Source organism: Enhydra lutris, unplaced genomic scaffold (genome assembly GCF_002288905.1).
Source record: "Enhydra lutris kenyoni isolate GAN:26980312 unplaced genomic scaffold, ASM228890v2 scaffoldscaffold20, whole genome shotgun sequence".
Taxonomy (NCBI): Eukaryota; Metazoa; Chordata; class Mammalia; order Carnivora; family Mustelidae; genus Enhydra; species Enhydra lutris.
Genome location: NW_019154104.1, coordinates 21975723 through 22000996, shown reverse-complemented (window position 1 = coordinate 22000996; position 25274 = coordinate 21975723). Strand labels below are relative to the sequence as shown.

Sequence of the window (25274 nt, the reverse complement as noted above, 5' to 3'; positions counted from 1 at the left end):
GCTCTTATCTTTGTTCTTCAGCGTACAGCCCACTTCCTGACTCCATGTATCATTCTTATATTTTCGGAGCTAAGTCAGTGATGGGAAGCAGGTGTGGGGGCTGTCCCATCCCGGACGGCAGTGAACCGTGGTGAGTTAGCTGAAGTTTAAGATTGCGGACCTGCTGTTTCTCGTTCTCTACGAATGAGCCTTCTCTCCCTGCTTAGGCTTTCTCATACTGCATCCTGTTATCATCGACTGTGCAGGAGGTTTCTCACTACACGTTAGAGGTGGTGGAAACAAGATACAGACGAAGAAGACCAAGTCTTGGGGTACCGGGGTCTTTTAACTGGTTTTAGTATGAAATGTTATGTAGCTTAAAAGACTATTTCAAAGAGTTTTTGAACTAGAAGAGAGTCCAGCAATCACCAGTTCCAAATCTTTCATTTCCCAATCTTTCATTTCCCAAAGAAGCTAAGGCCCCAGGGATGAAAGCAGCTCGTCTGTTTCAGAATACGTTACACTGGTTTCTGTTACCAGGAGGCAGCCTGTACCTGTAAGGTGCATGTAGAGTGCCGGGGAGTTAAAACCCAGCAAGAGAATCTGTCAGAGGGTGGGGTGTGCTGAAGGGAAGACATGGCCCATGGGAACATTTTTGAAAAGTTGGTGCCCAGAATACACGACAGCAATGTTCTGTACGTGTGCTGGTTGCCAGCACCCAACAGAAAGACCGAAGGTACGTATACGTCTTTGCTGTGTAAGTGATACGACACTTTGGATTTACAAGTTAAGACAGATCACTGCCGGGGGGAAGCAGAAGCTAGTCTTGATTTTGATGTGGAGGGAAATTTTCCCAGGGATCACTGCAAGTTTTTATTACTGCCTCTTCTGCAAGCTGCAGCATTCTTGCCTTACCTTTATAGACCCGGAGCACAAGTTACTGTGTCATACGCCGTATTTGGTCAGAAATGGAAGACTTCAAACTGTACTACAGTGATAGCTCTTTTAAGAACCAAAAAGGTATCACAGCTTTTTTGTCAGAACGATCAGGATCAAAGCTAGAAATTACGTCCAAGCCTGAAGTGACAGTCCCTCCTATCAGAGGAAAAGTTTATTACATAAGAAGTCACGAGCTGCTGAAAGTGTCGGATGTGCCGCAAAGTAGTGTTCTGCACACCGCAGGTTGTAACTCCAAAGTAGATCGTGAAATCCATTTAGGGAGCTGTATTCAGTGTGTTTCTTTAATGAAGGGGATTAACACGAAATACAGCCGAGTGGAAGGGTGTGAGTGTGTGTGTATGTGCATATAGCCGAGTGGAAGGGTGTGTGTGTGAGTGAGTGTGTGTGTGTATACAGCCGAGTGGAAGGGTGTGTGTGAGTGTGTGTGTGGCTGGGCTGCATCACGTTGTAAAATGTATTTCTTACTGGGCTCATGGTCCCAAAGGTTTGAAAACCACGGTCCTTACTGCTTCTAAGGAGTACAGCGGAGCCTTGGGCAGAGAGTCAGATTAAGGTTGATTTAGGCTTTTAGGGAATCAGGAAGAGTGGTAAGAAAACTCTGAGAAGAGGTGCCTGTTGGAGACTGGGGCTGAGACTGAGCAGGCACGGACCCCAGCAAGTGCATGCACCTCAGAAGCAGCCCTTCTTAAAATCCGCGTCTCATGGAGGTGTGCAAGAGGGCGCACGGTGGCGTAGATGTTGGAAATGCCAGGAGTCCTACCTGAGACACATAAACAAGGTCCCGATACAGTGACACCCTCCACTGTGCTTATTCTTCCACCAACACAAGCCCGTTTCCCAAATCAAGACCCAGCCTCTGGCCCTGTGCTGTGCAGTGCGGAGCCACAAGTCGTCCGTGGCTAAGGGGACTAGTCCGAAGTAAGAAGTGCTGTACGTGTACAGTACACACCAAATTTAGATGCATGTACATCATCTCCTTGTTGAGTTTTTATATTGATTTTCTTGCTTACATGTTCAAATGATAGCATCTTAGATATATTAGACTAAATAAAATAGTAAAATAATTTCACCATTCCCTTTGACTTTTTTCATGTGGCTCCTAGCTCGTGTTGTCTCTAGTGGACAGCACTGTTAGGACTCTCCTTCCTCTGTCTCTGAAGTGTTTCATAATCAGCTTTAACCCTTCCTTGAAATGTAGTAACTCTTCCTTTCCCCCCTGCTGCTCAAGCTTTGAAATTCCTTTACGCAAGGAAGTCTTTCTTTTTTTTGCTTAGTACACAGTTTGAGTTAATGCCTTAGTGGGCATAGGGTTTTCTCAGTAATTTGTCTTTCAGTGAAGTTAATAATAGAATGAACATCCCTTGGTTGTTTGAGTAAAGAGAATGGAGAGTGGGTTCCACATTTCCTAAGGTTTGGGGGGTCGGGACAGTAGCACCAGAAAAGGGGCTAAAGCAACAGAAAGACATTTGGGCCTGACATCAGTTTCACTCAGGCTGCTCCCTGGGGCCAGCCCTGCTTTCCCTGTTGTGGGAGATTTTTGGCTTGGGGTAGTCAGGGGTAGGGGCAGTGAGGGGAGTCTGATTTCAGATTATGCTTTGTTCCCTGGTGATTTGATAATTGCAAAATTTCTATAATTGGGTTTTTGTTTTTTCCTTCTGAGCTACATTTGGCTCTCATTTTGGATTTTGAAATTTATCCCCCCCCTTAATTTTTTGACTGTTAACATCCCAAACAAATTCAGTACCTTTTTAGATCCCCAGTCATGATATTGAGTGGAGGGTGCATAGAGCTGACTGCTTGCTTCTTCTGAGGCCTGGTCTTGGGGTTCTGCTGCCTTGCCCTGCCGGCCTGGCAGCCTTCCCTGCTCAGGCCTCAGGACTGACTCTGCTCCTACCGGCTCCCTCTGCTCCCTGGGATGACTCTGGGTCTCACTGTTTTTTCAAGACTCCATCGGTGAGACTGAGCATGGGAAAATACACCAGTGTAATATACTTCTGGGGTTCTGGTTTTTGAAAGGACAGTAATGATTAAAAGATAGTTTGAAACAAAGGATGAAGTATTTGATCCACTTTCACTGTTAATGAGAAGCAGTGTGGTTCCACTCACAAGAACAACAATATTAATTTTTCTTCTTTCTGTGCCCTCACTAGGAGCTGCTCAGAAACCTACCGTATGCCAGTGATGGAATACAAGATGAATGAAGGGGTTTCCTATGAATTCAAGTTTCCCTTTCGAAATAATAACAAATGGCAGAGGAATGCCAACAAGGGGACTCATTCACCTCAAGTCCCCTCCCAGGTGCAGAGTCCCATGACCTCGAGGCTGAACGCTGGGAAAGGAGATGGAAAGATGCCTCCTCCGGAGAGAGCTGCCAACATCCCTCGAAGCATCTCCAGTGATGGGCGCCCACTGGAGCGGCGGTGAGTGTGCCTCCAGACGTTCGCTCTGCATCTTGGCCCCAGAGATGCAGAGCACCAAACGCACATGCACTAACTGTAGTTCTTTTCATATTGTACTAGAAATGTGGAATTGTGGGGCACCTGGGTGGCTCAGTCAGTTAAACATCCAGCTCTTGATTTTGGCTCAGGTCACCATCTCAGGGTTGTGAGATCGAGCCCCACGTTGGTTTCACACTGGGCATGGAGCCTGCTTAAGATTCTCCCTCTCCCTCTCTCCCCTTCCTCCTCTCTAAAAAGAAGGAAGAAAAAAGAAATCAGGAATTAAAATAGGAACAGGTGTGTGCCCTGGTGGCTTTCAAAGCATGGTGGCGTTCTAAAGCCGTAAGGATGAGTGAGGATACATTCCAGCAAAGCATTCAGCTCTGAGCAGTGAATCTGTGCTTCGTGCTCTCACTTCCATGTGACAGCAGCAGAAACGGTCACTGCACACTTAGTGGCAACAGGGGTTAGAAGTTGGCAGACTCCTTGAGGGGACGTTGGCCATATTATCATCTTTCACAGTCTTTGTCTTTTGGGGAGAAGTGATATGATAGTAGCAAATGATTGCAGGTTTTTGATTGTATGTGTGTCACTTTGTTAATAAAGATTGTAAAAATTTTAAACAATAGCACTGTAAATGACCTATGCCAATAAGGGAGACAGTTGAATTCAGTAAGCTGATAGTCACCCGCTAGAAGCCAACTTCTCTCTGTGCACTTTCCTTTCTGCATCACTTCTGCTTGTCTTGATCATGTCTCAGAATGTTTTTGTGGCCCCCATGCTGGAGAGGGGTCAGGAATCCCTGGAGCTGGGGAGAGATCTCTGTTCCAAGAGCTCTGCGGGGCAGAAGGAAGGTGGAGCCAAAATCTGAGTCTAGGTCAATGGAGCAGCAGAAACAGGGTGCCCCCAGCATTGCTTAAGTAGCCATTGATTGGTTCAGACTGGGAGCAGAAAGCTGGAGGCTTTAAAAACCACACTGTGACATTTCTTATCTTAGTCTAACTATTGTACCTTTATGTGTTTTGTGCGCTATTGCATAAAACATTGTCACTTAACTAGCTCAGAAATATTTGAGTATCGTGTAGAAATAATTTATAGACAACAACGACAAAAAACTAGCTGTCTTTCTAAACTTCCTCACTTAATCCTGGAGATCTGCTTACAGAGCTTCACCAGTCACCACGATAAAAGATGCTTCCCAAAGTGGCTACTTTCCCATCTGGACTCCTCTTGTTTTCATCATTTTCGAGGAGGAAAACATCCAAGAGATCTCTGAATAAACTCTTTGTTCTACACATTCCAGACTTGGCTCTCCCTGAGGTGTGTGTGAGCTGGAATTCATGATTTGGCCCACATTTTGAAAGATGAACTGCAGGAACTGATGGTTTGGAGAAGGACCTTTTCAATGCTATTTTCTTTCTCTTTTATGACAATCATGAGACTTTTACAAGTTAAATTGTTTTGTGTGGTTTTCTTTATACAGTATGCCATATAATAACAGAACAGGATATATTTTGATTCCATGCTGAATTTAGTTTCTGCAACAGAAACTGAAGCCTGTTGCTGAACGTCCTGACCTCAAAAGTGGAAATATTTTTTGTAGCTAATTGTCCCCTTATGATGCAGGCAGATTTCAGTGCTAGAGAATGCATCAGCTCCCTTATTTCCAGAGGGAGCTCTCTGGGTTCGAGAGGTGATTACTGAGGGCACTTGCGTCTGCCCTTCATCTTGACCACTCCCTGTCCCCCACCCCTGGGGGACAGGGAGTCCGAGCGCTGTCCCTGAAGACCATCAGAGTAGCCCTGGGGCCCTCCACGCTTTATAGATGAAAGTGGCAGGAGCGAGGTTGCCAGTGGTTTTCAGAGAAATTTAGCCTCCCCTCAATTAAAACTTCTTAGTTTCAGGTATCTTCAGAACACTGGGCTGATATCTTGTATCTTAACAAGGAGGTTTTATGTGACCTGTAAAGTCTCCGCTGTACATATGCAGGACATTCGGATTATTTGACTCCCCTTCCTTTAGAAATATGTGGCGGTTTGATAGTCGTCTTCTGTGGAGTCTTAAGAGTTCACTTTCCTAATCCGTCATTGCTCATTTTCAGTAATACATTATTTCTTTTTTTAAGTTTTTAACTTCGAGTCACAAATAGAAGGTGCTCTCTAAGAATCTTTGTTTTGCTACTGTTTCAAGGATAATCCAATAGAGAACAGACATGACATTCATCAGGAATACTTCCTGAGTCCTCCATGAATCCCCAGGTTCGTAAATTTACCTGGAAGTATCATTTTCTTCTTGAAATGTAGTAAAATGTTACCAGAAGGCATCCCCTCATGGTGTTACTGAGAACGGAACACCTTCCTGAAATGCGGAAGGCGGGCTCCTGGCTGCCGGACTTTCCTCATCCGTTTGGCCTTCCCCTTCCTGCTGGTCCTGCCCTGGGCGTCATTTGCATTTGTACCTGGGCAGTTTGTAAAGTGTGACTCCTTTCAGATGAGTCGCAAGTGGTCATAATAAATGCCAGTCTCTGCCATACCTTGAATCTTGCCTTATTGATCATGGCCTGAGCCTAATACTGAGAACAAAGTACTGCCTTTACGTAATTTTCATTCCATTTATTTTCCTCCCCAACACGAGGCAAGTTGTACTGAACTGTAGAGACACCAGCTGTATTTAAGCTGAAGCCAATAGCCCTCTCATGTGTGCCCTGCCCACATTTGCTACACAGATCTGCCTGCTTCATTCACCGTGGCTGGTTCCAGCCTGGTTCACTTTCGATGAAAACACCAATTACTGCTTGTAGAAGCCTAGTTTTCCTTGCATTTTTATGAAAGATCCCAGACTTCAAGGTCATTAGGAAGAATTTTTTTTTAATCCTTGTGGAACAGATTTTTCCTTTTTCCTTTAATACCAAGGGCATGATTTTTATAACATACCAAAATGTGTTGGTGTTTAAAGTTCCTAATAAGAATTATTTCACTGAATTGTGTTCTGAATACATTGTTGAGAGAAACTGATGCAGTACAAACAGAGGGTCCATTTGCCATCCAAATAGACTCAAGTCTAATTCTGTTTGGCTTAAATATATGAGCTTTATGCACTCCAGGTGGCCTTTTGAGTACAGAATTTTATAGTATTTGTGGGAGTGGTATTAACAGAATTAATATTTACTCAACAAAAATAGGTAATATGACTCAAAAATATCACTATTTTGGCCTCAGATTTATCTAGAGTGTAAGGGTAGAATTGGAACTGAAATATCTACCGTAGCACATTGAACTTACTGCATTACTGTGCTTAAACATAGTGTGGGACCAGTCATAAAGCCCTGATGCGTGTTAATGTATTTCAGGAGCTTTGCCAAAGAACAGGCATCTTAGCATAAGGAATTTTGCTTTCTCTTTTTTTTTTTTAGTTGAAGCATCACCAGCCTTTATGCAAATATTTGGTGTTGGAACTTAACCAGGTTTGGTACTTTTAAGTCGTGCCTGGATGCCACTGTTCCCTGCATCCCCTGCTTTTAGCTCTGAGCAGCTGGGGGGAGTCCTTCCCCACTTGGGAGGTTAAGGCTGGCTGCGTGCAGCCTCCCATGCCCCTTCAGCAGACACCAGCCCCCCACAAAGGGCATGACAGTCATGTGCCTGCTCAGTCTGTGTCCTTAAGGAGATGCTGAATTTATTTCAGTAGTCCCACGCCAGTCTTCACTGTCATTTTCTGCTTTGACATAAGGCAAGCGCCCATTTGATCCCCCAGCGGTGGTTAGACGGTTTAGGACTTGCATGTTCCAAGTGCCGTCTCCCTGGATCGTAGTTGTTTGGCTTGAGTTGAGGACCTTAAAACCCTAGAACTTGAGAGTGTCACTGTCGCTCCATCTACATCCCTGCCCTCTGTGTTTCTAGATCTATGGCCCCCGGATGCGGCAGTCTTCAGTTCATCCGACACCATTAGCTGCTCCCGCTTTCAGACTCCTTTTCTCTGTCTTCCAAAACTTCGCTCCTGGTTTTTTGTTTGTTTATTTTGTTTCTTTCTTTCTTTTTTTTTTTTTTTTTGGTCAGCTCTTTGCACCTGTCTCATTGCTTCCCCAAACTGTGTGTCCTCCAAGACTCCTTCCTCCCGTGGTGTGCAGTGCCTCAGGGCGGGCTCATTTATCTCCTCTGCATCCCCGGTGTGCAGGCAGTTCCTCAGTAGTGTAGCTGTGCCTTGACCTCCTTTCCACTGTTAATATCCATTTGCCTGAGGACGAGCTGAGTCTGCCCTTGAAGGTCACACCAGTGTCTTGTGAGGCAAGCCCGAGAGGCCTACAGCCAAGGCCTGTAGCTGCACCCCTGCTCATCCATTCCGTCCTCTTTCTCACATGTCACTAGACATGGTGAAGGGCTGTGCCGGGGCCACAGGTATCCAGGAGAGGGCTAGGATTCCTAATCGCTGTCCTCTCCACCCTGCGCCCCATCCCACGCCCATCCAGGAAGGAGTCCCGAACTTCTCTGAGCTCTTGGTTTTCAAGCTTCCCCAGTCATCGTCACAGGGGTGTCAGGTCACACTGGGACTATTCTGGCCCAGACCACGTTGCAGACTTAGCGGGGCGGGCAGGAGGATAGAAGTGGAGGCGCCCCTCGTCGCAGCCTTCTGCCAGCCGTCAGTGCGAGTCCACCTGCCTGGGAGCCCTGGCTTAGCTGGTTTGTGCCGTCCACCCGCCACCCCAGGCTCTGGGCTGTGAAGGACTGCGTGGCTGGGTTTTCTTTCCTTGATGCCTTGATGTGAGCAGCCCTGCTCGGACTGCCCTTCCGCTCCCCGTTTCTGCAGCTTAACAACTGGTCCTTCACAGAACTGATTCCAGCTGACCCTTGAACAACGTGGGTTCGGACTGCATGTGTCCACTTGTGTGGGGGGTTTTTTTCACAGCGCAGTGCTGTGAATGTATTTTACTAACATTTCCTTTCTCTGCTTACTTGACTGCAAGAATATGGTATATAATATATACAACATAGAACACGTATGTTAATCAGCTGTTACCAGTAAGGCTCTGGGTCACGAGGCGGCTCTTAGTAAAGTTTTGGGGGTGCCTAAAGTTATACATGGATTTTCACGTGCTTTAGGGGTCAGCACCTCTAATGCTCACACTGTTCAAGGGTCAGCTGTATATTTCACTGTAGTCCTATTTGGCAATATTGCCAGTTTTAGCCTGTCTTATTCATCATTGTATCCCAAGGATTAATTATAAATTCTGGCATTGTCATGGGCCCACAATCAAATTTTTAAAACTTTATTTGGTAATTAAACCAATAAACAAAAGAACTTACTTAAAGAAGTAGTAGGAACAGAAGTAAATCAATTCAGAAGAAAGTACATTTTTTTACTTTTACATTTTTTTTTTCATTTTTTTGCTCTTCTTTATTGTGGTGTAATATATATGACCTGAAATGTACCACTTTGGCAGTTTTTACATGTAGAGTCCTATGGCTCTGGGAGCATTCACTGTTGTGCCAGCCTCCCACTGTCCCATCTCCAGAACCTCTTCAACCTGGCAGAACGGAGACTGTCCCCATTAAACAGTCATTTACCATCCCTCCCTGCACCCCTCCCCACCCTTCGTGACCACCATTCTATTTTCTGTCTCTGTGACTTCTCTTTCTTATATAAATGAAATCATAAAATACTCGCCTTTCAGGACTGGTTGTTTCACTTTAACATAGTGTCTTCGAGGTTCACCTGTGTGGGGATTCTGACCTGTGTTAGTGCAGGCTGCTGTAGCAAAACTCCATTGCCACGTGGCTTAAATAGCAGACATTGATTTCTCGAAGCTCTGGGGGCTGGGAATGCCAATGTCAGGTGCCCGAAGCTGCGGTTTCTGATGAGGACCCTCTTCCCAATTGTGGACAGCAGCCTTCCCACCATACCCTCACATGGCAGAGAGGGAAGCTTTGGTTTCTCTTTTTCTCCTTACAAGGGTACTGATACCGTTGTGGGGGCTATGCTTTCATGACCTTTTCTATGACCAGTCACCACCTCCCCCAAAGTCTCCCTTCCTAATATCATTACAGTGGGGGTTAGGGCTTCAGCACATGGATTTGGTAGCAGTTGGCGGGCGGGGGACACACATTCAGTCCATGACACTTCCTTCCGAACCTGAATAATTTTCCTTTCCGTGTAGATACCACATTCTGTTTATCCATTCATCCTTCAGGGGGCACTTGGCAAATCAGTTCATTTTTATAAAAATTAAAAAATCCGTGGAACTGAAGCATTCGGTAGTCTGACAAAGCTATAGAATTAAAGCTAGATTTAGGTAGAATTCCTTGATTTTTGTTGGCTTAGTTTTAAATACTCCTATTTTAAAAGTATATTGCGAGTAAAGCTGTCTCAGACTGACTCAGAGTGAAGTGTGAGTTGTTCTTGATTGAATTTCCTTGAATTATGAAGCTTTCCGTTTAGCGGAAACCGAATTACAGTATTGTATTTATGGCCAAGAGGAGGAAAAGCAGAGGACCATGTTTGATGTAAACTCACTGGGCTTTTTTTTTTTTTTTTAAAGATTTTATTTATTTATTTGACAGAGAGATCACAAGTAGGCAGAGAGGCAGGCAGAGAGAGAGGGGGAAGCAGGCTCCCCGCTGAGCAGAGAGCCCGATGTGGGGCTCGATCCCAGGACCCCGGGATCATGACCTGAGCCGAAGGCAGAGGCTTTAACCCACTGAGCCACCCAGGCGCCCCTCACTGGGCTCTTAATGCTGCTTTTCCAGACAGAGCTTCATTGTGGGGGCGAGGGGGGTGTTGAGCGGGGGCGGAGCAGCTAATGTTCCGCTGGAGCACTTTTGGGCTGTGGTGGCTCGGCCAGCCTGGGCCATGAATCTGTGTGCAGCCTAATCCAGGCCAGGCGTGTGGTGGGTCAGTGTGTTTTCACAGGCACGTTGTACTGTTTTTAGTGACGGTGTCATGGGTCACTTCGGTGAGACAGAGGATGAGTTCAGGAGGCCTGCTGTGCTGAAAGCAGTCCTGATGAGCTGTGCTTTGCAGGAAGTATAGGAAATTCTGGCAAACCCATCCATGCAAATTAGAATCACCTTCAAGATGATCTGATGAAGCAGTTGTGTTCTGGGGAGAGCCGTAAGGGGGCATGTGACCATGCTGCTCTGGTGTCACAAAGGAACTGTACTCCTGTGAGTGCCCAGCAGCAGGGTCTTACCCTCCGACCCAGCGCTGGGGGGCTGCTACCATAGGACTGCCTGAGGAGTCCTGGCCCGGTCATACCCTGTGGGAGGCTCTACAGAGGCCCACGATGGCCCTGAGGCTTCCTAGTCCCTACATGCGCGCGCGCGTAAACACACACACACACACAACATGGGGATGGCCTTTCTAGAAGTCACATCTAACATATGTCCTGCTGTCACCCTCCTCCTCGTGGAGAAGTTAGGCCTTTGCCTGATGAAGGCACATCAGCTACATGAATACATTTCTCAAGAATTTAAATAACTCACGGGGGAGAAAAGTACATTCTGCTGCCTTATATTTGAAACCACTGACATTTTTCTTTAAGATCTGTTGATTGCACTGTATATATATATATATATATATATATATATATATATATATATATATATTATATATATATATAAACTTGTAGAAATTAGTTATAATGAAGACAAATGAGCCACCAAACCCACTGCCACAATCATCTGTGTGAAATTTTCCCCTAAGCCTTTTTTGTTCAGGGTCCTGGATAATGAACGGTCTAAGGTCAGCTTCCGCTTGTGAGAATCACCCAGTATGGTTATAGAGTGGCCGTTTGGGATCTGCCTGTTGTTAAAGTGCTTGCTGAGAAAAGTGGATTTAATTTCCTTTTTATTTGCAGGACCAATTGCTATGTATCATTGGATGGGGAGAGGGTCCTTAGGACTGGTCTTAAGAGCTGAGGTGCTCTCTCACTTGAGTGTGTTTCTGTGTGTTGGGTGTATTTGGGCTGGGTGCTGGGTGCTCGGCGGTGGCCGTACCGCAAGAGGGCTCCTGAGACCCTGCTTCGGGCCATGTAAAGACGGCCCTGGGCCACTGGCTCTGGAGCTGCAGGCTCATTTTAAGGAGCGCAGTACAAACACATAAGGAGGGTTGATAGGGAAGGGGCTCACTCCTGTACCTATGGCCTGCTTCCAGGTCTGTGCTGGAGTTCACTGGCCCCTACAGTCCCCACTCTGGAGAGACTCTGAGCCCAGCCTAGTGAAACAGCCTGGAGTGTCCCAATCTGTCACCTTTTTGTTTGACTCTCTCAGCTTCCCATTATATTTTTTAAAAGGACAGATGATCATAGTGTATGAAATATGCCGAAATAAAAACAGGGGTGTAGAGATGAAGATGGATTGCAGCCTGGAACCGTGGCAAACAGCAGGTAGTTCAGACTTGGGTACTAGTAGGGTCCGGTGGGAAAGGAAAGGGGGTTGTGTGATGGTGTTTTTCTCTCCCAGCTTAGGTGGGGGCGGAAGATGAGCAGCGGTTGTGACTGGGAGGATGAGTGGGTCTTGCAGGGTGAGCCTGCAAGGGCTTAAGACCCCCAGGACTGGGGGTCTCGGAGACCCCTGGAGGGGGTTGCCAGTGGGCAGCCACTCTGAGCGGAGGCCAGCGTGGCGTGCCATCGTTCAGCTTCTGCTTCCTTTATTCTTGTTTGTAAACTGGGACAGGGAAGGAACTTACTTCGTCTAGTTTTTCTAGTCTTTAAAATTCTAGCATGTCAGATCCAAACAAAAAAATCACTTAGCTTCTCCCAGAAGGATTTGGTTGTGACTTCTTTTCATGAAGGATTGTGGGTATCGGTGGAGGGTAGGACTAATCGAAGAAGCTAGTGTTTGTGGTGGGCTAATGGATCCTCACCTGTCTGTATCTCCCTCAGATTTGACTGCTTAAGGTCAGCTCGGGACATACCACTACTTTGCTACAGAAGCTTCTGTGCATCCCTGTTACTTGACAGAGAAGGGTTGTGCTTCCTTGGCTCACCACAGGGGGCTCACCCTGCAAGACCCACTCATCCTCCTAGTCACAACCCCTGCTCATCTTCCGCCAAAGATAGTGCTCTCACCTAACTCATGGCGGCCACACACACCCGCACTCCCCTGTGTCCCAACTCCTGACTTCTGTGGAAATCCTTGGCTTCCTACAAGACCTATTCTGGATACATTTCTTCATAAAGCTTCCTTTCTCCTAGTTTTCGCAGTAAGAGTTGACTTCTAACCTGCCTGAGCCCCCTTACACCCTATGTGTTCTGCTCTCATACCATTTACATTTTATTTGTGTTTTATTTAAAAACTCTAAGTAGGTAGTATTGAGTTCATCTTCTGTGCCAGGCTCTATTCACAGTCCCTTGTGTGAGTTTTCTCAGTTCACCCAGCAGCCCAGGACCTTGGTTGCCGTTTCCCTCTTTTTTCAAACACTGAATGCCCAGGGATTGAGAGATGAGATAATTAGCATAGAGTGATAGCAGGCCGGTGGTGGAGCTGGGGTTAGCATCAAAGCCATCGGCCTCCATAGCCTCTAGCGCCATGCTACAGGAGCGAAATCTAGCACCGTACATAGACCAGAGCTCAAGACAGATGAGCTTGTCAGATGAGTGCATGCGCGTTTGTGTGTTGGGGGGGCCCCATCGCATGCACTGCAGTCTGGGCCGGCTTCGCGGAGCAGCCTCCGCAGGTGCGCTGAGCCCCACGCTCGCGAGACTCTGTGCTGGGTTCTGTGCTCTGCTGTCCCTGTCTTGACAGTTTGCAGGACTGTTTCAAGAAAGGGGACTCTTTGTTTTTGTTTTGCAACTGAGTCCCATGAATTATGTGGTTGGTCCTGCAAGCAATCCATTTTTATTTTCTGTTCTCTTGAGTCACCCTTAGATAGAAAATTGACTGTTGTCAAGAGGCCCCCATGATGGGCGCCAGGCTGGGAACTTCTAACAGCGTGCCAGCAGCTGTAACATGATGATTCATTTATCTCAGTGTGACGAATTGCCGTATTTTCCTAACTGTGTAAAGGAGTTATCCCTTGTTGTAGAGTGACCTTGTCACAGGAGGCTCATCAGAACAGGATTTTCATGATCCATTCTGAACAGCGGATATGAACTGCCTGTTCAGAAAGCCAGGGGGTAGCTCTGGTTCACAAAGAACACAGTAGGAAGTGATGAAATGACAGAGGGACAAGTGGCTTGAATTAGAATATCTTGTTCAAACTTTGGTCTGGAGATAGCACCCAAATTATATTACGTTGATCATTTGTGAGAATTTTTTTTTTTTTTTTTTTACATAATTCTGGAAGAATCCTGGTTGATCTACATTTCTGAAGACAGATTTTAACTTGGTCCTGTTCCCTGGGTGAATAGCGTTTTAATTGCTAAGTTGTGGTAAAGTGCTGTGCTTAATTATGGACTCAAGTATCTAATTTGTCAGTCATTGGTGCTATTTGAAACCCTCTCTCTTGTTTTTACCATCATTCCACTGTTTGCACTTGGGTTACGGAGGGCCTCGTCTCCTTGGACACATCTAGGCAGTGCTGTCACTTTGGAGTACAAAGCAGGACAGAGAGGCATAATTAAATCTATATGTAACTACTCAGGAAAATGTTTTATCATTAGCCACTCGGATACTAAGAATTCTTTATCCACAAGTTGATAAATTACAATCAGTCATGATCCGAAGAGATCAATTTAATGAGACTCTATTAATGTTAACACTGTGTGTATAGTCCTGTGAGTTGATTTATGGGAAGGGCATGATGGAGTGCAAGAGTTTTACTTTATTAGAAATCTGAGTTTTGTGGGTAAGTCTCTTCTCCGTTTGCCCTGGTATAAGAATGCTTCTGGAAAATGAGAGACTGATTCTGATCTTGGACCATCTCTTCCTTAATGTCCATTCCATTCAATTCTGTTTTCATTGCAGTGAAATGCATTGCATATAAATGAAAAGCTGGTCTTAAGCGGAATCTTGTGGACTCTGGAGGTATTGTCTATCTGGCTGACGATCATGACTTTTTCAGTTGCTGCATTTTTCATGGGATCAGAAAGCCCTGGTGTTTTGTTTCTGCAGAGGGAAGTCATAGGGACCTCCAGAGAACATTTAATTTTAGTTGCTTTAAAAACATTTAGCTATTTCTTGGCTAAATTTAAAAAAAAAAAAAATGTAGGGAAAGAATCTACCAAAATTAACACCAAAAGGTTTAGACATTTCCTCACAGTGACCGGAACATTCCTGAAAATTCTTACATTCCACAGAATTGAAAAGTCTCACAGCAGCTGAAGGATGTGTTAGTGTGAGTCCTCTAAACCTATTTGGTATTAATGTCCAGATGTCAGAGGCTCGTTGAGACTAAGAGAAAGTAGAAAGATCTCAGTTTCTCTCAAAAGAGAAGAGAAGCCCTAATCTTACACTGACTTCTCAGTGGCACTTGCAAATACAGGGAATGGTGGGGGTGGAGAGAGCCAAGAGGTCAGCGTGCTGGCTTCCTGTGTGAGCCAGTTTGGGGGTCCCCCTTTTCCAAGTGGTGGGGACAGCACGTGGCCCAGCTTGAGTGGCAACCAGCCCCAGGCTCTCTCTGGCAGAAGTGGACTGCCCAGCAGGCAGCACCCCCCGGTCACTGAACGAGGTCTGTTCTCAAACAGTAATTGTGATGGTATCCATTTCGGACTGTTAGAAAAGAATAGTAAGTCATCAGAATAAGAGCTAATTCTGAGAATTCCTTTGCCCACCATACATACACATCTAGCGTCGTAAAAACATTTGGATGGCATTCCATCGGTTTCTGTTTGTGTGTTCTATGTGTGTGAACAGACAGAAAACAAAGCCACTATTGAGTTATATACATGCAGAAGAGGGATGGGAGTGAATGCTGGCCTTCTGGAAATGCTATTTTTTCACTTTGGGATAACTCCAGTAACCAAGTAGAATTTTCTGATACATTTGCCAAATAAAAGAGCTGAGGTTGAGAACTAGCATGAGATACATTAAATTAATGTACGTTTTGGCGAGCAGAATAAGCAAAGCAAGCTCTAAATAGAAATGTAAAAGTTACATCTGACTTTTCCTACGGGGTCCGTTGTCACTTCCTTTCGGAAAAACAAACATTTGAATATTTACTGTATGTTTAATTCACTGGCATGACTGGTTCAGCCTGAAGAGAGTTGGAGGGTCACAAGCCCCCCAGATGTTGCAGCGGCCCTGACCAGGCGACCACGCTCACACTGTGTCTCCTTTGTTTTCATCTTTCCGTAATACCTCCTCCTCTGTGCGGCAGAAACACAAAGCACACACAAATGCAGCTCCATCTGAAGTCTGTCTGTGGTACAGCCTATAAAAGCCAAATTCTTAAGGCAGAAAGCAGTATGGTACCTTGTGCCCTTGGGATCCACACTGCTCCTTAAACCCTACCCAGTCCTCTTTGAAACTTACTTCTCCTGTTCCTCCTCCGCTCCAGCCCCTTTCTGATTATCTCAGAGTAAATAGTGAGAAATTTGGGATATATCTTAATGGAAAAGAATAAAGGGAGGTCAGTTTTATGGTACCCAGCTAAGTCTCTTGATCTCTCTTTATCAAAACATGTTACCCAAAGTAGGCATGAGCCAGTGTTCCAGGGCCCTGCTAGTCCCTGACCCCACTGAGGCTGCCCCACACCTACCCTCTCCCGAGCTGGTATCCTCCTGAGAGCACCAGCCATGGAGCTAGTATTTCTGTGAGTCTGCGTAGCAAGAACAAGATTGGTGATAATAACCAGGGGAGCTTAGGAACTCTGCCTCTTCTCCCAGCTTCTCATCCCATTCCCCCAAGAGTCGGCATCCTTGGTGTCCTTATTCGCCGCACTGGGCAATGCCTAGAGGAGCCATCATCAGGAAGTTCTCTTGCCACTGCATGTCAGAGTGAGGATATGCTCGAGAGTGTCTGGGGGTAATTCCACCATCCCTTTTTCTCACATTTAAGGAGGAACCTTAACTTTGAAGCTGTTCTAATTGCTTTTTAGTAATTAGTAATAATAGTCGCCAGTTTTGGCATTTTATTATTAGTGACCGACTGTTTTCCAACTGATGTAGACCCACCATGGCTGTGAACCCCTGGCTGGGGCTTCTGATGTCACTAGGGGCCCTGATCCTGAACCCGCCTTCTGTTCTTCACTTTCTGCACTGCTGATAGGGGCTCTCCTTCATTCAGCAGACGTGTTTGAAGCAACCAGAAATGTAAAGGGAAATAAAGCTCAGGGCTGCCCCTTAAGGAGCGAGTCTGGTTGGGAAGATAGACACACATAAGACTAACCATGCTGACGGATATGCAACAGCGACACAGAAAGCAGACGGTGGGGGCCCCCCAGGAAGTTCTGAATAGGCATTCGTGCACCTGATGTTGGAATTAGGTCTCAGAGAAAAAGGATTTTATGTCAGAAAGGGAGACGAGAGGCAGAGAGGACAAGATGAGTAAAAGTATGCACGTGGTAGCTGTGTCTGAGAACAGGGGCACCCCGAATGTGTCCAGGATGTAGGGCGCGCGGAGGCGGCAAAGAGCACAGAGAGAAGGAAGGGCTTAGACAGGATGGTCCAAGGCCTGGAAGAAGGGGCTGGGGATTCGGTCCTTTACTCTGAAGGCAATGGGAAGGCGTGCAGAGCATAGTGCTAGTCCCATAGCTCGGCCTGGTGGAGATAGGAGGAGTGGGGTGGACAGAGCCTAGAAATCAGAAGACCAGTTAGAACAGAGCTGTGCTGCTCCAGGCCAGAGGGAGGGAGCTGGGAGGGCAGTCAGCAGGCTGAAGACCAGTGACCGCCTTAGTCTTCGGTTGTCAGGACCAGCCCCCAGGCTGCCTGACACACTGTACTCATTAAAAGTCGAACTTAGACCGATTGATGTGGAAGATAAGGAAAGGGGGAGGGGAAGAGGACAGTTTCAAGGTGTTTAGCTCGAGATAACAAATGCAGGAGGGACAGGTTTGGGGGAATGGCAAAACCTTAGGTTGGATGAGGTTTAATTCGAGCTGCGGGTCAGAGTGTTGGGTAGGGACGTCCAGGAGACAGCAGGAGAGCCTGGGCTTGTCGCGGAGCAGAGAAATCTGGATTCTCAAGTCTTTGGAACAGATGGATTCGGGAGTCATGCTCTCAGCATCCATCCCTATTCTTGTTCTGTTAGAAAAGCCTCTCATGATTCTGTTATCCCTTGTGTCACCTTCCGGCACCCGAACCGCATCCCGTCCCTCTTCAGAAGGCACATAGCCACGCTGTTAGAAAATGCTCTAGTTCGGCGAATTGGGGTCTGTCCCAGGCTGCTGAACTTTGGTTTGAGTAAAAGATATCTTTTCCTGCAGAAACACCTGTGCAGACCTGCTGCACGCTATCCCAGGAAGCGGAGAAGAGTCGTCCTTCTCTGGGGGACAGCAGTGGCTTAGCAAAGAGCAGTGGATTCACAGTCAGGGGTCCCAGCTTACCGAACCAGTGACTTTGATCCTGCTGCCTCAGCTGTCCCATGGAAATGGCTTGCCTGCTACAGAGTCAGGATCGCAGCCAGCTTTCGCCTCCGAACTAAAATCTCCGTAGTGAGATGGACTTCACGTCCATTCACGTGGCCATGTCACCTACTGATGTCCCCGGGGTTACCCTGTCATCCGCTAGAGCAGAGGAGGTAAAGGACACAATCTGTCCCGATGACAGAGCTCTGGTGTCTGTCCCCAGCGCCCTTTAGCAGAGTGAGGAATCTGGGGCACACCTCTACCACACCCTTACATAAATTCACTAGTGCCAATTAAATTCAGTAACTGACACTCCAGGCATTTTTTTATCGGGGTTTTTAGATGGTGATGCTCTACAATCAGCCCCATTTATAAATACTAAATAGCATAATCTGAATATTCATTCCACACTTTGAGTAAGAATATTGGAAAACAAAGACATACGAAGAGTGCACTAGTCTCACTGTGGTCACACTCTGGAAGAACCAGTGTGAGAAATTGGAATTAATTGCTGTGTTAATGTCACTGGAGTTCCATTATCCTTCGCACTGCCATACTAGGAATTCAGCCCACTGAGTTTTGGCAGCTTTGGGAAGCATACATGTTTCCCCCCCCTGTTACTTTTTGACGTCCCCCAACCACATCCCCTTCAAGGCCATTCTCCAGCTGTTCCCTGAGGGAGTCATTTTAAGGGAAGTTTCTTTTGTAGGCTTCCAGCTGGCTTCATTTTCACTACCTCCGCTAAGTGGCTTTCTTTGTCGTGTTTATATGATATTATCCATCATGCACTGCCTTGGGGCTTTCCCTTGGATTGACTTCATATTTTTGGTTTGCGCTCACAGGCTGTCTCCCGGTTCAGACATCTACGTGACGGTCTCCTCCATGGCTCTGGCAAGGTCCCAGCCGTGCCGTAACTCCCCTAGCAACCTGTCTTCATCCAGCGAGACTGGCTCTGGTGGAGGCACTTACAGGCAGAAGTCCATGCCCGAAGGGTAGGTGTGGCCCCCGTTGACGTCACTGTCTTTCTTCCGTAATTCAGACAAGCCTTGATTGATCTACAAAGGAGCAAGAGGGAAAATGTGGTTAATACCCCAGATAGAACTCTATATGTGTTTTAATGTCTGGTTAAACTGCTTCTCAGGAAGTTCATCATTCTCTGGCCTCCGAGGGCTCCATGGCAGAGAAATCAGGTTACGTTCATGTCTCCAATTGTATGCATTGTCTAGTTTCATAGTACAGTAGTTTCATAGTACAGGTTTTGTTTCTTCCTCCGAAGCAAACTCCATAGTACTGGCTAGAGTTGGCGTTGCCGTTGCCGTTGAAGCGGGGGAAATAATCACCCTAGCCAAAACTTAAAATTGCTTTTCTCACACTTTCAAAGTCTTCTGTGACTTCAGCTTGAGAGTTTTGCTCGCTCGCTTTCTTTCTTTCTTTCTTTCTTTCTTTCAATCTTTTTCTTTCTTCCTTCCTTCCTTCCTTCCTTCCTTCCTTCCTTCCTTCCTTCCTTCCTTCCTTCTTTCAAAACACCAAACACCCAAAAGTTAACTGTTTGCTTCTGGCAAGACTTAAAAATAAAAGGCTGAGCATACTTGATTTTAGAGGCTACTAAGGAGAAAAACACCACCACGACCACCGGAATGTCTGAAGCTGGGACATAAGTAGCAGCAAAACGTTAACACGGCACACACATGCCCCCTTTGCCTAGAGGAAAAGTAAAGGAACCATCGAAGACATCCTGCTGGGCCATCTCTCTGGGAAAGGTGGTAGAGAACTTGGAACTATTTGAAAATCAAATGTGAGGCATTTATAAAAACATGTTTCTATTGAGTTTTCCCTATATATATTTTTAACAAATGCACAGTGACTTGGTTACTTTCTTGAGATTTTATCATGTTACAAAATAGTCATACTTACTAAGAATACCTTCATAATGGGTATTTTGTCATAGCATTTTGTTGGTTTTTACAACCATTTAGTGTTGTTGTTGCTAAATATTTATGTTAACAGGAAGTAGGTAATAAACCACCACTCCCTCCGCATCTCAGTGACCTCCGAGGATTCCCCTCGTAGCATATCTAAAATGCACATGTCTTCTTTTAATTACTTCAGTGACAATGAGAAAAAAATGTTAGCTCTTATTCATGAGTTAAAAGGTTGTATGATTTAAGTATTAATATCATACCATACCATGGGCCCAACTAATTATTTGTTGTTTTAATTAGTAGATTTTAAATGGCCTGGTTTGACTTCAAAAATAAGAATTCACTGCATCTTCAGTGTTGGTACAGCAATAAGACATAAACAAGCTAACAGCAGCAAGAGCACTGTTTTCTTGTGACCCTGATACACTCGAAACGTGCACCAGAAATGTAAGCCGAAATCTGAGTGTCTTGGTGAATGTTAGCAACACAGTCCCTGTGCCCATCCTGCAATGTTTTTAATTATTCAACCTGATCTGTAACACCAGGCCTACCGTAGGTGATATTGAGGGTTTTTCCATTATTTGTGAGGTTACCCGGTAATTGTTGACTATACTGTATAACATCTTTTTTCACCTGGGCTGCTCTTTCATAAGAAGGTAATGATACAGTGTTCTCTGGAGCCCGGGCATTTTTGCCTGTACCAGTGATATAGGAGACCGTGCACTGTCTGACTCACGTGCTTGGCCCATGGGCCAGGCTGGATTCTAAAGTTACCCTTATCAAGAGAAAGATGGTCTCCTCTACTCTACAGCATAGCCCCGTACATGTAGGTATATACTATTGATGGTGGGGCAGGACTGTATGTGGTCCACGGCAGATTCAGTCCTGTTCAGCTGTAAGAAGCTCAAAAGCGTGGGGGTAATACCAGTAGATCAGAGCAGGACACGGTTGTCATCCACAAGTGTAATCTGCTCATTCCTAGTCCTCCCTCTGCTTTAAGGGGCCCGGTATCTGCCTTTGTGCCCCCAGTGCAGAATTCTGAGACTATCCAGATGGGTTGAGAGGTGAAATTTAACAGGGTCACTGATAATGCCCGTTCCACACAGGTTGGGGGAAGGCACCTGCACAGGTTTAGGATGGCAACAAGAGATAAGTAGAAAGCAACACTGTGAAAAAGACAAAGGGTTCGTTCTACTCCTTGGAGATTTGTCTTCGGGCTACATGCTTGAGGGCTGTGGAGTCAATGGCCAGAGGCAGGGATGGGCTACGTGAATGAGGAGCTTGGAGATGGAGTCCAGAAGCATAGTGGAGGGCCCAGAGCCCAAAGGCGAGACAGACAGAGACAGGCCACTGTAGCTTCCTTCTAGCACTCTGCTGTGAGGGTGGAAGCTTGTCCCTGAGGACCACTGAGATCAAGAAAGGAAAGTTGTAGAGAAGTTTCCGGCCTGTGATGAGGAAAGGCCATGAGCCTGCTCTGCAGCAGTGGACTGGCTCGTGAGGTAGAGAGTCCCTGGTCCCTGAACATGCCTCGTGTCAGCCAGATGGTACCTGCTTCTCAAGGCAGGATTGAAGGACAGTCTTGCTTTATCGTTTATTTAAAACCAGACAGCCAGAAAAGCACTCAGCTTTAAATCCAGAGGTTTTAAAAGTTGTCTTTGGTTTCCATTGCTACCAAAAAGGAAAAGCAAGATTGAACCCATGTCTAACTTTTATATCTGTGCCTTTTTGGAAAAGTCTTCATTTATTGCGAATTTGAAATAAAATCATAAAATCATAGGGCCAGTTGGAGGATATTCACTGTTCTTGAGCTAAACAAGGACCTTACCTAGGGAGGAAATGGCAAATTTCATAATTAGTGACTCACCCCACAACCCATTTTTGTTGTCATTGTTAATGAAAATCAGCATCATTGCATCAATTAATAAATGCATACAAAGATGCAAACAGTTTTAGTCGTTTTCTTCCAGATGTTTGGATCAACGTATAGGAAAGGCAGAACTGAAATCCACACACAGTCTGCAGGAACCACTGTTTTGTTTCTTAAACAGCACCTTTCACAGAAATTTTCATAAGTCAGTTTTCTTGTTTAACATAAGGGAGGTAACTTTGTTTAGGGAGGCTTGTGATTGAATTTGTAAGCAATTGTCATTGTGCAGAAGTAATTTAGGGAAATGTTAGAGTACAAGGTTCATGTTAACAGCCTTCTCTCCTTTGCAAATGCTTTTGTATAGATTTTTCTCCCCATCCATAAGATAGAATTGCCATTTTACAAATAAAGGCATGGAGATAAAATTCAAGTGACTTTGGGCGGGGGGCTGGAACTTGACTCCAGGCCTCCCGCTCTTTCCAGTGCATCACTTGCTGGGCCTCCCCATGCATTTATCAGTTCCTAGCAAATAGGACACCTGTCCAAAGCCTCAATCAGTCGGGCTCTGTTGATCTTTTATCACATCGATTACTCATAAGCTCGTTAGTAACCACACACAAACGTGTAAGTGTCCACATGAGTCTTTGAATTTTTCACTCTGGCCCTTTCTCCTGGGATCACTCAATATTTACCTGCCGATATTGCTAATTAAGGCATATGCTTTATAATTAGGCATATATTATTATTCTACCCAGAGTAAAATAAAACTGGCTCATTAAATAGCTAACTGTTCTTTCCAGAAATAGACACTTGCCTTTATGTATGCCAGTTTCCTACTTCCAAATTGCCATTCCCAAAGGTAATTTAAAATTTAGACATCTTGAAAGTGGTCACTCTGTAACGTAAATGTTAGCAATCTTTGTCTTTCAGACCTTGGAGCACACATTCGGAAAATATTGGCCCCAAGAATGAATGACTTAGTGATTTAGCAGATTACTGAGTTAAGAGAAACCCCTGATATGTTCCAGTCAGAAGACAGACATGGAACATGAAGATGGTGAAATCTTTCCTTTGCCCATGAATGAGAATCTGAGCTTGGCTGCACATGGGCTGGAACATTTGGGTTTTCGTATTCTATATTTATTGGGTTAGCTCAAGGCTAATGTCCTTAGCCCTTGTCTACAGAGTATGTATTGAACATACACCCTGTTTTTGAACAGATGTATGTTGACCATGACTCACAGGTTTCGACACCCGAGCACACGAGCGCAAGCATGGGTGGGCGAGGGCCTTCATTGGAGTGTTGCTCATTGTCCTGAGGCCCATCTTCCCCTTCTGGCTGGAGGTCCCTGATGTCGTCTTTGCATTTGTTTGGGGGCAATCGCCACAGGTTTGGAGTCAGCCGCAGGTCGCCTGCCTCCATCGACAGGCAGAACACCCAGTCAGATATTGGCGGCAGCGGGAAATCCACACCCAGCTGGCAAAGAAGCGAGGACAGCATTGCTGACCAAATGGGTAAGTAACTAATTCCTACAAGCAGCAAGTTGCTTTTATCCCAGTGTGATGTTGGCCACCTCTTGACCTCATGACAGCATTCTGAGATAGAATACAGCATCGGTTAATACATGTGAAGGAGGATTAAGTCTTAGTTCAATTATGTATGAGTGAGGGCAGCAAATAAGACCTGAGAGAAAAGTCAAAGAATTCTAAGTGACTCCCCCTGCCCCATTTAGACATAGAAAGGCCATAGGAATTAGTTTTGTCATCGAGATTAAAATGCCGCACTGCCAAGCCCCTGTGTCCTGAGTATCTCCCTCAGCCCTTGTTTGTTGGGTGGTGGCTGCCTATTCTCAGTGCCCTGGAGATTTGTTGGTATTCTTAATGTCAAGTTTAAAGAAACAAAACAGAAGTACAAAGTGGGAAGGAGATGCAGTTGCTGTTGGGTCCCATCTGTAGTGTGCTTGACATCTCGCTCCTCGCGCCTGGGCCGTTCCCCCCGGCTCTGCTCTTAAGCTGTCAGCTGTGGACAGGTCCTAGCAGTAAAAAACAGCTGCATGGGGACGATTCACACTGGTGAGCCTCCGCTGGGATTTCTGGCACAGCCCTTTCTCTCGCTACGTGGAGCTGTTCCACAGTGACACTGTAACCCTCGTTGATACCATAAAATTTTGCCATGAAGCAAGACCAAGTCTCAAAACAGTAGCCTCGGATTTAGTGTCAACACTGTTCATCCATCTGGGACTTGAATCTGGACCGTGGGGTGGGTTTTTATTTTTTCCCCCTTTATCCTAGCTCTAGTAGCATTACCACCAGTGTGGGGTAAAAAGAAGGAAACTTCAGGGCCAAAAAAGGTAACTTTTAAGGCAAAGACCCATCTTTTTTTTCCTTTTTTTGCAAATACATTGTTTTGCTCTGTTCTAATGACTATTACCCTGTAAATGTACCAATAAGCACAAACGTAGAAAGGAGTGGAGACGTATTTAGCTAAGCCAGGAAGTGAGGAAAAGAAATGTAATTCTAAGGTTCGGAAGATCTGCTTTGTTCCAGTAACTTCAGTGAGACATGCCTTGTTACCGGAGCCATCTGTCATTACCCACTCTCACGGCACCTACCCCCAACGCAGAAAACCTGAGCATTTTCCGATCTGCTGTTCTGCTCTTGACGGAATGTTTTTAATCCCATATGTTTTGATGCTGTTGAGATGGTAACGCCACATGTGAAAAGGATCCCTTCTTCAACATGACTTTAGCAGCTTTTTTTGGCTCCTAGTGCGGGCTTCAAGCAGAGCTGCGAGCAAGGTCTTTGTGCAGTGTTCAGAGCCCCACTTCCCACTCATGTGAAGTCACAAAGGTATCTTGGGACTGGAAAGGGTAATTGCAAGGTTCGTCCTAGACCCATATTCATTCTTTCATATAAACCTCCCTCCAGTCTTTTTTGCTTTGCATCTGCTCTTATTTGGTGGCATCCCACTCTCCATAGACGAGGCTCAGAAATTAATATCAGTGAGTCTTTTTAATATAATTGTTCATCCTTTTAGTAAGATATGCCTTTTTGCTTGCTTGCTTGCTTTTTTTTTTTTTTTTTTTTTAAAGTAAGATACCGCAGAACCTGCCAGAGAAGCCTTTTCACCAACTGGTGGCCTTTCCATCCAAAATCGATGGCTTCAAATAAAATGTTAAAATAATTTTTTTTTCTAATTTTTAAAATTCTACCTTTCCAGAGGAATAACCTTGCTTTCTCTAACTGGAACATCAGATGGAATCTGGGGCTTGGTTGGTCTAAGCCATGCTAGGGAGAAACCAAGAAAAATAATTGCCCTGTTCTCATTACTCAGAGCACTGTACATTGCGTGTATCAAGGGCCGTCCTTGATACACTCGATTTGTAAGAGCAATTCTCTAATGACTCTCAGGTCACTGAGTGAAAATGCTGAGGGGACTTTTATCTGTTAGCCAGACCCACCTGTCTCTGTACCTCACGTGTGACACACTGGTGCCCTGGTGGAAGTGAGGGCTTGAGCGTAATTGGCTCACCCATCTCGGTGGGTTTCGTTTTTCTGCCTCTGCTTTCGGAGGTGGTCGAGAGTCAGAGTAAAAGAGGATGTTGCCCTGTCCTTTACATTCAGGAATGGTGTCGCAGAAGTCCAAAACTGTTGCTCTTAGCTATCAGTGTGTTA

General features: G+C 45.6%; 1 protein-coding gene across 1 annotated transcript in view; it reads left to right on the top strand.

Annotated features, from left to right (window-relative positions):
* The window catches only part of LOC111148589 (signal induced proliferation associated 1 like 1), a 369183-nt gene that overhangs the window by 301825 nt on the left and 42084 nt on the right, over positions 1-25274 (top strand). Inside the window, exons 13-15 of the mRNA XM_022505280.1 lie at positions 3090-3359; positions 18653-18802; positions 22990-23114. Coding sequence (XP_022360988.1) covers positions 3090-3359; positions 18653-18802; positions 22990-23114 — 545 coding nt within the window. The remainder of the gene's footprint in view (positions 1-3089; positions 3360-18652; positions 18803-22989; positions 23115-25274) is intronic.